The sequence below is a fragment of the Oncorhynchus kisutch genome, unplaced genomic scaffold, assembly GCF_002021735.2.
Source record: "Oncorhynchus kisutch isolate 150728-3 unplaced genomic scaffold, Okis_V2 scaffold3985, whole genome shotgun sequence".
In the NCBI taxonomy this organism is placed as follows: Eukaryota; Metazoa; Chordata; class Actinopteri; order Salmoniformes; family Salmonidae; genus Oncorhynchus; species Oncorhynchus kisutch.
Genome location: NW_022265930.1, coordinates 12,501 through 24,281, shown reverse-complemented (window position 1 = coordinate 24,281; position 11,781 = coordinate 12,501). Strand labels below are relative to the sequence as shown.

At 44.9% G+C, this 11,781-nt stretch overlaps 2 protein-coding genes across 3 annotated transcripts in view; both read left to right on the top strand.

Moving 5' to 3' along the window:
• The window catches only part of LOC109890546 (TRAF2 and NCK-interacting protein kinase), a 26,775-nt gene extending 20,996 nt beyond the window's left edge, over positions 1-5,779 (top strand). The window contains 8 exon segments of the mRNA XM_031821520.1: positions 658-895; positions 1,043-1,177; positions 1,426-1,526; positions 1,710-1,758; positions 1,761-1,858; positions 1,934-2,093; positions 3,005-3,144; positions 3,278-5,779. Coding sequence (XP_031677380.1) covers positions 658-895; positions 1,043-1,177; positions 1,426-1,526; positions 1,710-1,758; positions 1,761-1,858; positions 1,934-2,093; positions 3,005-3,144; positions 3,278-3,361 — 1,005 coding nt within the window. The 3' untranslated portion in view covers positions 3,362-5,779.
• A 315-nt stretch (positions 5,780-6,094) lies between these two features.
• The window catches only part of LOC116352895 (solute carrier family 2, facilitated glucose transporter member 2-like), an 18,181-nt gene continuing 12,494 nt past the window's right edge, over positions 6,095-11,781 (top strand). Inside the window, exons 1-4 of one of the 2 annotated variants that reach the window (XM_031821519.1) lie at positions 6,095-6,409; positions 10,912-11,004; positions 11,080-11,279; positions 11,433-11,557. In XM_031821519.1, the coding sequence (XP_031677379.1) occupies positions 6,395-6,409; positions 10,912-11,004; positions 11,080-11,279; positions 11,433-11,557 (433 nt within the window). In that variant the 5' untranslated portion in view covers positions 6,095-6,394. Of the gene's footprint in view, positions 6,410-10,908; positions 11,005-11,079; positions 11,280-11,432; positions 11,558-11,781 lie in introns of both variants that reach the window. The other variant, XM_031821518.1, reaches the window with a different exon arrangement.

Below are 11,781 nucleotides of genomic sequence, written 5' to 3'. Positions count from 1 at the left end.
TCTCTCTCCTCTGTCTCTTTGGAAACTCTCTCTCTCCTCTCTCTCTTTGGATACTCTCTCTCTCCTCTCTCTGTCTCTTTGGAAACTCTCTCTCTCTCCTCTCTCTGTCTCTTTGGAAACCTCTCTCTCCTCTCTCTGTCTCTTTGGAAACTCTCTCTCTCCTCTCTCCTGTCTCTTTGGAAACTCTCCTCTCTCCTCTCTCTGTCTCTTTGGAAACCTCTCTCTTCTCCCGCTCTGTCTCTTGGAAACTCTTCTCTCCTCTCTCTGTCTCTTTGGAAACTCTCTCTCTCCTCTGTCTCTTTGGATACTCTCTCTCTCCTCTCTCTGTCTCTTTGGAAACTCTCTCTCTCCTCTCTCTGTCTCTTTGGAAACTCTCTCTCTCCTCTCTCTGTCTCTTTGGAAACTCTCTCTCTCCTCTCTCTGTCTCTTTGGATACTCTCTCTCTCCTCTCTCTGTCTCTTTGGATACTCTCTCTCTTCTCTCTCTGTCTCTTTGGAAACTCTCTCTCTCTTCTCTCTCTCTCTGTCTCTCCCCCTCTCTCTTTGTCTCTCTCTGTCTCTTTGGAAACTCTCTCTCTCCTCTCTCTCTGTCTCTCCCCCTCTCTCTTTGTCTCTCTCTGTCTCTTTGGAAACTCTCTCTCTCCTCTCTCTCTCTCTGTCTCATTGGAAACTCTCTCTCTCCTCTCTCTCTTTGGAAACTCTCTCTCTCCTCTCTGTCTCTTTGGAAACTCTCTCTCTCTCGGTCTCTCTAGGTGTGAACCTGCTGGTGGGGACAGAGAATGGTTTGATGTTGCTTGACCGTAGCGGTCAGGGGAAGGTCTATAACCTGATAACCAGGAGACGCTTCCTACAGATGGACGTCCTGGAGGGACTTAATGTCCTGGTTACTATATCAGGTATTACCGACTGACCGCGGTAGGACCATTACATAACCGCAACATGACCACAGAGGGAGAACTTGCTCTGTTATTTAAAGAACTGGAGGCCTGTAGAACATCTCTGTTCTGATAGAGACATCTCTGTTTCTCTCTCTTCTCCTCCAGGGAAGAAGAATAAGCTGCGTGTGTACTACCTGTCCTGGCTGAGGAACAGGATACTCCACAACGACCCCGAGGTGGAGAAGAAGCAGGGCTGGGTCACTGTAGGAGAGCTGGAGGGCTGCGTACACTACAAAGTCGGTATGGAACTCTCTCTCCTCACACACTGTGTGTGTGTGTGTGTGTGTGTGTGTGTGTGTGTGTGTGTGTGTGTGTGTGTGTGTGTGTGTGTGTGTGTGTGTGTGACGGACCCACCTTTTGTGTGTGTGTTGCCGTCTCTTCTGTGTGTGTGTGTGTGTGTGTGTGTGTGACGGACCCACCTGTTGTGTGAGTGTTGCCGTCTGTTCTGTGTGTGTTGTTGACTCTCTCCCTGTGTGTGTTGTTTCCAGTAAAGTACGAGAGGATCAAGTTCCTGGTGATCGCTCAGAAGAACGCAGTGGAGATCTATGCCTGGGCCCCCAAACCCTACCACAAGTTCATGGCCTTCAAGGTAGCTCCCACACCGGGTTGAGATGTGATGCTGTAGTTAGGTAGACATCCTGGAAGTACAGGGGCTCCTTGAGAGGAAATGTTGCACCGTTGTCCTGTGACAATACTATGGGGTTTGTCACGTGTCTGATACTAGTTACTCTGGGTCAATAGTAACACCTCTCTCTCTCTCCCCACCTCCCAGTCGTTCACTGACTTGCAGCACCGCCCCCAGCTGGTTGACCTGACGGTGGAGGAGGGCAGAGGTTAAAGGTCATCTACGGCTCCAGCCTGGGCTTCCATGTCATCGACGTCGACTCTGGCAACCCTTACGACATCTACGTCCCCTCACACGTAAGTCTGTGTGTGGTGTGATATATAGTGCAGGGAGATAGACCGTAGATAACCATTACCTCTGTCTGTCTGTAGATTCAGACCCAGGTGACTCCCCATGCCATCGTGATTCTTCCTAAGACAGACGGGATGGAGATGTTGTTGTGTTATGAAGATGAGGGAGTCTACGTCAATACCTACGGACGCATCACTAAAGACGTCGTGCTGCAGTGGGGAGAGATGCCTACTTCTGTTGGTGAGTGTGTGTGTGTTTTTTTGTGTGGGTGTTTGTGTGAGCTCAGCTTCGTTTTAGGCCTGTGGGAACTTGTTTAGGTTCCTGTGAAGTTTAATCAGATTCAATCTGAACTCTGCTGTGTTCCATAATAGAACAGTGTAGTCTACAGTGAAACTAATAGTATATTCTTTAACTTCTCTCTCTCTCCTTCATCCTCTCTATCTACTCTCCTCTCTCTCTACTCTTTCTATCTATCTATCTCTCTCTCTACTCTCCTCTCTCTCCTCTTTCTATATCTCTCTCCCTCTCTTTCTATATCTCTCTCTCCCTCTCTCTCTTTCTATATCTCTCTCTCCCTCTCTCTCTCTCTCTCTCTCTCTCTCTCTCTCTCCCTCTCTCTCTCTCTCCCTCTCTCTCTCTTTCTATATCTCTCTCTCTCTCCCTCTCTCTCTTTCTATATCTCTCTCTCCCTCTCTCTCTCTCTCCCTCTCTCTCTCTCCCTCTCTCTCTTTCTATATCTCTCTCCCTCTCTCTCTCTCTCCCTCTCTCTCCCTCTCTCTCTCTCTCTCTCTCTCTCTCTCTCTCTCTCTCTCTCTCTCTCTCTCTCTCTCTCTCTCTCTCTCTCCTCTCTCTCTCTCTCTCTCTCTCTCTCTCTCTCTCTCTCTCTCTTTCTATATCTCTCTCTTTCTATATCTCTCTCTCCCTCTCTTTCTATATCTCTCTCTCCCTCTCTCTCTTTCTATATCTCTCTCTCCCTCTCTCTCTCTCTCTTTATATCTCTCTCTCTCTCTCTCTCTCTCTCCCTCTCTCTCTCTCTCTCTCTCTCTCTCTCTCTTTATATCTCTCTCTTCCTGTCTCATGCTCTCTCTTTCTCGTTATTTTTATCTCTCTCCTCTCTCTTTCTCTCTCTCTTTCTATCCTTGCTCCTCCAGCCTATATCCACTCTAGCCAGATCATGGGCTGGGGGGAGAAGGCCATAGAGATCAGGTCTGTGGAGACAGGACACCTGGACGGGGTCTTCATGCACAAGAGAGCCCAGAGACTCAAGTTCCTGTGTGAGAGGAACGACAAGGTAAACAACATGCGCATGCATGCACACACACACACACACACACATTCATATTCTCTATTGCCTGTATCAATCATGTCTTCTCATGCTGTTTGTGTTTGTGTGTGGGTGTGGGTGTGGGTGTATGTGTGTCTAGGTGTTCTTTGCATCGGTGAGGTCTGGAGGCAGCAGTCAGGTCTTCTTCATGACCCTCAACCGTAGCTCCATGATGAACTGGTGAAACTAACTCCTCCCACCATCTTCCTATTGGCCTGCTCAGCTGTCGATCACGGGCCAACTCTAATTTCATAAGCCAATTAAAACAATGGACCAAGAGAATCAAATCGCACCCTGAATCAAACAAGTGAATTGAATAATGGGAGAGTCCAACACTGAATCTAACTGAGAGAATCAAACACTGAAAGAATCGAACGCTGAGGGAATCAAATATCAAATCAGTGTGAAAGAATTGAAGTGTAAATGAATCAGGCTCTGAGAGAATCAAACTTGAAGACAGTGAAACACTGAGAGACTATAACACTGTAACAGACATAAAGGACTATAAAGAATGAAATAATAAAGAGATACATGACTATTATGAAGAGGAGTCTGAAGGTAGAGGAGTCTGAAGGTAGAGGAGTCTGAAGGTAGAGGAGTCTGAAGGTAGAGGAGTCTGAAGGTAGAGGAGTCTGAAGGTAGAGGAGTGTTTGGATCAACGGGGCCGCTGGTTTCCCGGTTTTCCAAGATCTCGACTACCGTCTGTGGAGACGAACCGGAACTTCCAGATCCTAATCTTTCTTTCTCTCCTCCACTTCATCCTTCACTTCCCCCCTCTCTCCACCACTCCACCCCTCTTCTCCAAAATATCGGCTATGTCCCTTTTAAAACAAAATCCCCGCCTCTGTCTCCCTCCTCTTCTCCTCCTGTCCCTCTGTCTCCCTCCTCTTCTCCTCCTGTCCCTCTGTCTCCCTCCTCTTCTCCTCCTGTCCCTCTGTCTCCCTCCTCTTCTCCTCCTGTCCCTCTGTCTCCCTCCTCTTCTCCTCCTGTCCCTCTGTCTCCCTCCTCTTCTCCTCCTGTCCCTCTGTCTCCCTCCTCTTCTCCTCCTGTCCTCTTCTCCCTCCTCTTCTCCTCCTGTCCTCTGTCTCCCTCCTCTTCTCCTCCTGTCCCTCTGTCTCCCTCCTCTTCTCCTCCTGTCCCTCTGTCTCCCTCCTCTTCTCCTCCTGTCCCTCTGTCTCCCTCCTCTTCTCCTCCTGTCCCTCTGTCTCCCTCCTCTTCTCCTCCTGTCCCTCTGTCTCCCTCCTCTTCTCCTCCTGTCCCTCTGTCTCCCTCCTCCTCTCCTCCTGTCCCTCTGTCTCCCTACTCTTCTCCTCCTGTCCCTCTGTCTCCCTACTCTTCTCCTCCTGTCCCTCTGTCTCCCTCCTCTTCTCCTCCTGTCCCTCTATCCACTCTGAAGTCTTTCAATTCTCAAGGTGCTGCATCAGATTAACTGTTAAAAGAAAACAAGAATAACAACATTCTGCTGTTTACTAGAAATATTCTTTCATTCTGTCTTTTAAATAACACATTGTTCAAGTTTTGTTTCTTGTTTATTTAGGTACTTTAAAATGACTTTTGAATTGTAATGTGAATTAGCTTGATAACTTGCACAGCACACTGCTAGTTTCTGCCGTTCAGTTTGTGTGTTTTATGTTATGCTGAAATGCCAGAGTAAAACCTGATTCAACTGAGAATCATTTGAGAATTGTCTGAGAATGAACCACTCTGTGTCTGTCTTATCTGTCTCTGTGTGTAAAGAATTATTGTGTAAAGCTGTCTCCCACCTGATTGGTCTGGTCTGATTGTGACTCCTTCCTGTTTGTACGGTGCCTAGCATGATGAAGCCATCTGATTTATCTACCGTTGTTTTGTTCACTCCTTCCTGTTTGTACGGTGCCAAGCATGATGAAGCCATCTGATTTATCTACCATTGTTTTGTTCACTCCTTTCTGTTGGTTTACCATTTTATATTAACTATTTCATAGCATCTTTATGTCCTTAGATTGAACATTATCATTTTATCTTAAACAAAACTTAATTTAAAAAAAATAAAATAATGTTTGACATTTTATTAAATACATTTGCATTTCTGAAAACAAAGACGAGAACATCTGAAGCTGTTGTCTTTAATGCTTTTTAAGCCATGCTGTAGAACTACATTACCCAGAATGCAACAGTTCTGTGAGGTATGTGTGTGAGGGTCATGTATGTGTATATTTAGTGACTGCAAACACATTCATCAAAGAAATATTACATTCACCGAGACCCACTCCCTCAAATTACAAACAAGTGCAGGGGAAACCCTTTTGTCTGGGAAATTAAACTTCCAGGCTGCTCCTTTAAATGTCATGCTTAAGTTACTGTTATGGAGACAGGTTGCTTTTTAGAATGTTAGCAATAAAGAGTTGTGCTGATTGAACGTGTGTGTGTGTGTGTGTGTGTGTGTGTGTGTGTGTGTGTGTGATACACCTCTATCTGGTGAACAGGCTGCTGATCACTACTTTTGGACTCTGTCTTTAAAAGAAAAACTCTAGACCTCTTTGTTTCTGAATGACAAACTCATCACTAATGTTTTGGTTTCTATGTTTTGTAAAACAGTCAAATAAATGATACTAGAACATTATTCTGTTTTTTTAAAACGTATTTCTGTTTATATTCTGTGGTGTGTGTGTGTGTGTGTGTGTGTGTGTGTGTGTGTGTGTGTAGGGGTTGCAGTGTAAGTTATCAGCTGAGGCCACCGACCCTCAGACTTTGTCCCTGTTGAAGGTATATCATTAACCCTACCTAATACTGTCCCTCCCTGTGTGTGTGTGTGTGTGTGTGTGTGTGTGTCAGTGTCAGACCTTCCCCCTCATTTAGAGCCAATGTGCTGAGCTCAGGATGACCAGGGTGTGTGTGAACAGTGGATACCAGCCCTGACACTGTGTGTGTGTTCACTAATCACTATCACAGAGTTGAACCACCATGAAAACAGGGTGACAAACACAACCTAAGACAGGAGGTGAAGTGTGTTAGGCACCATGTGTGATGGTAATGATGACATGAATGATAAACAGCCACCAGTAAGGTGTACAGATAGAGAGGTGCTCTGCTCCGGTGTGTCTTTCTGTCCAGTGCTGTGTGTATGTCGAGATGAGTGCGTGGACACAGCGTGATCCCAGCGATTGATGATTACCCTGGAAGTGTGTGTGTGATCAGTTCATGTTGTTGGAGCTGGTGTCGAGACCCTGAACCTGTCATGGAATCGGGAAAGGTAAGATCTTTGTACACTTTTACACACTCGAGCTCTCACACACACACGCTCGTTTTGAGGTATCTAATCCATTTACTAAACAGACGCTGAAAGCCAAGTTGCTGGTTTTATAATGTAGTAAAAGCTCCTACTGTTCAATCCTGACTGACACTCTGTAGCTACACACAAGGACAGGAGTGTGTGTGAGAGTGTGTTTATATTTTATTTAACTAGGCATTCAGAACACATTCTTATTTACAATGACAGCCTACCAGGGAACAGTGGGTTAACTGCCTTGTTCAGGGGCAGAACGACAGATTTTTACCTCGTCAGCTCGGGGATTTGATCCAGCAACCTTTCCGGGATCGTGTACGTGTGCATCGTGTGTCGTGATTGAACCGAGGGAGAGTACCATTTCATTTGACAGGTCATTTGTTGATGGAATGAGAGAGTTGGTTCGATCAGTTTGTTTTTTTAGTTCTGAGGGAAACCCATCTGGAAACAGGAACAGCAGCAAGCAGTCTGTGTTTTATTCCATCATTGACACACCTTTATCACTTTGTTAGGGGGCAGAGAAGCTTTAATATTACAGACAGATTGTAGCTTCCATCATTGTAATTGACTGCATCAATATATATATATATATATTGTTTAGTAAATATATATTATTTTAAATATATATCTTATTTAATATATTTCCTTTTATTATTTTCCCCTAATTGGATTAAACTAATGGACAACAATACTTGGGCTTCTACTTCCAGTTTATACGTTCCACATACATTTCATGGACAGTATATTTTACATGAGTTATCTTTGGTTTGTTTTCAGTCCCATCCTTCAGCTCTCCTCAACCCCTCCCATCTATCTCTGAAGACCATCCAGTTTTGACTTCTAGCTGTCGTAGATGTTCCACTGTGTGATGTTTCACAAAAGTTCTGAACCTTTCTATTCTCGTAGTTTCTACAGATTGTAAATGAAAGATAAACACCTTTGCTAAGCGTTTTATTACATTATTGGACGATTGACTATGACTTATCAAATCACCCAGCAGTGCTATTTGCAGAGTTAGCTCCAATTAAATGTTGCAATTGTTTAGCCATTCCTGAACCTTTGACCAAAAACAAGTGAGCTAATGATTCTGTCTCTTCGGAGCAAATGGAAACACTCAGTTCATAGACCGTGTGCCATGGAATCGGTACATCCAACTATTTTGCAACCTGTATCAAATCAAATTTATTTACATAGCCCTTCGTACATCAGCTGATATCTCAAAGTGCTGTACAGAAACCCAGCCTAAAACCCCAAACAGCAAGCAATGCAGGTGTTGAAGCACGGTGGCTAGGAAAATCTCCCTAGAAAGGCCAAAACCTAGGAAGAAACCTAGAGAGGAACCAGGCTATGTGGCGTGGCCAGTCCTCTTCTGGCTGTGCCGGGTGGAGATTATAACAGAACATGGCCAAGATGTTCAAATGTTCATAAATGACCAGCATGGTCAAATAATAATAATCACAGGCAGAACAGTTGAAACTGGAGCAGCAGCACGGCCAGGTGGACTGGGGACAGCAAGGAGTCATCATGTCAGGTAGTCCTGAGGCATGGTCCTGGGGCTCAGGTCCTCTGAGAGAGAGAAAGAAAGAGAGAGTTAGAGAGAGCATACTTAAATTCACACAGGACACCGGATAGGACAGGAGAAGACTCCAGATATAACAAACTGACCCTAGCCCCCCGACACATAAACTACTGCAGCATAAATACTGGAGGCTGAGACAGGAGGGGTCAGGAGACACTGTGGCCCCATCCGATGACACCCCCGGACAGGGCCAAACAGGAAGGATATAACCCCACCCACTTTGCCAAAGACGGCACAACCCAAGGGGGGGGCGCCAACCCAGACAGGAAGATCACATCAGTGACTCAACCCACTGAAGTGACGCACCCTTCCTAGGGACGGTATGAAAGAGTAAGCCAGTGACTCAGCCCCTGTAATAGGGTTAGAGGCAGAGAATCCCAGTGGAAAGAGGGGAACCGGCCAGGCAGAGACAGCAAGGGCGATTCGTTTCTCCAGAGCCTTTCCGTTCACCTTCACACTCCTGGGCCAGACTACACTCAATCATATGACCCACTGAAGAGATGAATCTTCAGTAAAGACTTACAGGTTGAGACCGAGTTTGCGTCTCTCACATGGGTAGGCAGACCATTCCATAAAAATTGAGCTCTATAGGAGAAAGCCCTGCCTCCAGCTGTTTGCTTAGAAATTCTAGGGACAATTAGGAGGCCTGCGTCTTGTGACCGTAGCGTAGGTGTAGGTATGTACGGCAGCACCAAATCGGAAAGATAGGTAGGAGCAAGCCCATGTAATGCTTTGTAGGTTAGCAGTAAAACCTTGAAATCAGCCCTGGCCTTGACAGGAAGCCAGTGTAGGGAGGCTAGCACTGGAGTAATATGATCCAATTTGTTGGTTCTAGTCAGGATTCTAGCAGCCGTATTTAGCACTAACTGAAGTTTATTTAGTGCTTTATCCGGGTAGCCGGAAAGTAGAGCATTGCAGTGGTCTAACCTAGAAATGACAAAAGCATGGATACATTTTTCTGTATCATTTTTGGACAGAAAGTTTCTGATTTTTGCAATGTTGCGTAGATGGAAAAAAGCTGTCCTTGAAACAGTCTTGATATGTTCTTCAAAAGAGAGATCAGGGTCCAGAGTAACGCCGAGGTCCTTCACAGTTGTATTTGAGACGACTGTAGAACCATTAAGATTAATTGTCAGATTCAACAGAAGATCTCTTTGTTTCTTGGGACCTAGAACAAGCATCTCTGTTTTGTCCGAGTTTAAAAGTAGAAAGTTTGCAGCCATCCACTTCCTTATGTCTGAAACACATGCTTCTATCGAGGGCAATTTTGGAGCTTCACCATATTTCATTGAAATGTACAGCTGTGTGTCATCCGCATAGCAGTGACATTATGTTAACGCATAGCAGTTAACATTATGTTTTCGAATGACATCCCCAAGAGGTAAAATATATAGTGAAAACAATAGTGGTCCTAAAACGGAACCTTGAGGAACACCGAAATTTACAGTTGATTTGTCAGAGGACAAACCATTCACAGAGACAAACTAATATCTTTCCGACAGATAAGATCTAAACCAGGCCAGAACTTGTCCGTGTAGACCAATTTGGGTTTCCAATCTCTCCAAAAGAATGTGGTGATCGATGGTATCAAAAGCAGCACTAAGGTCTAGGAGCACGAGGACAGATGCAGAGCCTCGGTCTGATGCCATTAATGCCATTAAAAGGTAATTTACCACCTTTAACAAGTGCAGTCTCAGTGCTATGATGGGGTCTAAAACCAGACTGAAGCATTTCGTATACATTGTTTGTCTTCAGGAAAGCAGTGAGTTGCTGCGCAACAGCCTCTTCTAAAGTATTTGAGAGGAATGGAAGGTTCGATATAGGCCGATAGTTTTTTATATTTTCTGGGTCAAGGTTTGGCTTTTTCAAGAGAGGCTTTATTACTGCCACTTTTAGTGAGTGGTGGATAGAGAGCCGTTTATTATGTTCAACATAGGAGGGCCAAGCACAGGAAGCAGCTTTTTCAGTAGTTTAGTTGGAATAGGGTCCAGTATGCAGCTTGAAGGTTTAGAGGCCATGATTATTTTCATCATTGTGTCAAGAGATATAGTACTAAAACACTTGAGTGTCTCTCTTGATCCTAGGTCCTGGCAGAGTTGTGCAGACTCAGGACAACTGAGCTTTGAAGGAATACGCAGATTTAAAGAAGAGTCTGTAATTTGCTTTCTAATAATCATGATCTTTTCCTCAAAGAAGTTCATGAATTTATTACTGCTGAAGTGAAAGCCATCCTCTCTTGGGGAATGCTGCTTTTTAGTTAACTTTGCGACAGTATCAAAAAGGAATTTCGGATTGTTCTTATTTTCCTCAATTAAGTTAGAAAAATAGGATGATCGAGCAGCAGTGAGGGCTCTTCGATACTGCACGGTACTGTCTTTCCAAGCTAGTAGGAAGACTTCCAGTTTGGTGTGGCGCCATTTCCGTTCCAATTTTCATGAAAACTTGCTTCAGAGCTCGGGTATTTTCTGTATACCAGGGAGATAATCAAAGAAAACTGCTGTATTTTTGTATTTATTACAGGGTTTTCTTGTTGCCAATTTTTGTCTTTAATGCAGGGCCAACAAACAAGTTCCCTACCTTTCCACTTGCCACCTCCATTTTTGTGGTAATGTTGCAATCAGTCGGCTGTAATTTTGGACAGAGCAGAAATGTCCATATGTTTTTATTAACAGCATGTGTCACACACCTAATTCAACAAGTCAAGTAAATATCAAGCCCTTGATTAGTTGAATCAGGAAACAGTAACACTGAGTAATGTGAATATGTTTTGTTGCTCTGTTATAAGCAGTGTTTTACAGCAGGTGGGACTGCATGGTGCATTGAACTGGTTCCCTGCCCACTAGGTCAGCTCATTATAGGTACCTTTTCACATCTGTGTGTCCTACAGCAGCTGACCGGCACTCTAACCCTAGCAGTGTTTTCAGCAGTCTTGGGTTCTCTACAGTTCGGATACAGCCTGGGAGTCATCAATGCGCCACAGAAGGTACACTCACACACTGTTTATTTTAGTCATGAGTAAACAGCAAGTACTATTACAAACCTTTACTTTGTTTCCTAGGTGATAGAGCAGCATTATGGGCGGTCCCTGGGGGTGCTCCCTGAGGAGCCTCTCCTCCTATCAGAGAACAGTACAGAGACAGAGAAGCAGGAAGTGCATCCCTCTGTGGTCATGTATTGGTCTCTGTCTGTGTCGATCTTCTCCATTGGGGGAATGGTGTCGTCCTTCCTGGTGGGCTTCATTGGAGACCTGAGAGGAAGGTGTGTGTGAGCATCCGAACCTCCCTCTTCGTCTATCTGTCTCAAGACGAAACTAAATGCGCTTGTGTGACTGACTGGGGTTTGATCTCGGGTCGTCTGTATGCCACAAGACTGTGTTAGCCCACTGAGCTAATGCCTATGCTGTCTGTGCAGGGTGAAGGGCATGTTGATGGTGAATGTGTTAGCAGTAATAGCAGGTCTACTGATGGTGATGGCTAAGATGTGGAAACCTCACGTCATGGTCATCGCTGGACGATGTGTCATGGGATTCTACTGTGGTGAGTTATCAATACATGGAGTCACACACTACAGCACATCAGGAAGGAAGTGTTCGGCCCGGCTCTGTCCACTATGCACATCCTTATCACTACAAGTGTGAACAAAGCTTGTACTGACTCTCTAGTCTCACCCCCTTCTCCCCTCTCTCTCTCTTTCTCAATTCAATTTCAATCCAAGGGCTTTATTGGCAGGGGAAACATATGATTACATTGCCGAAGCAAGT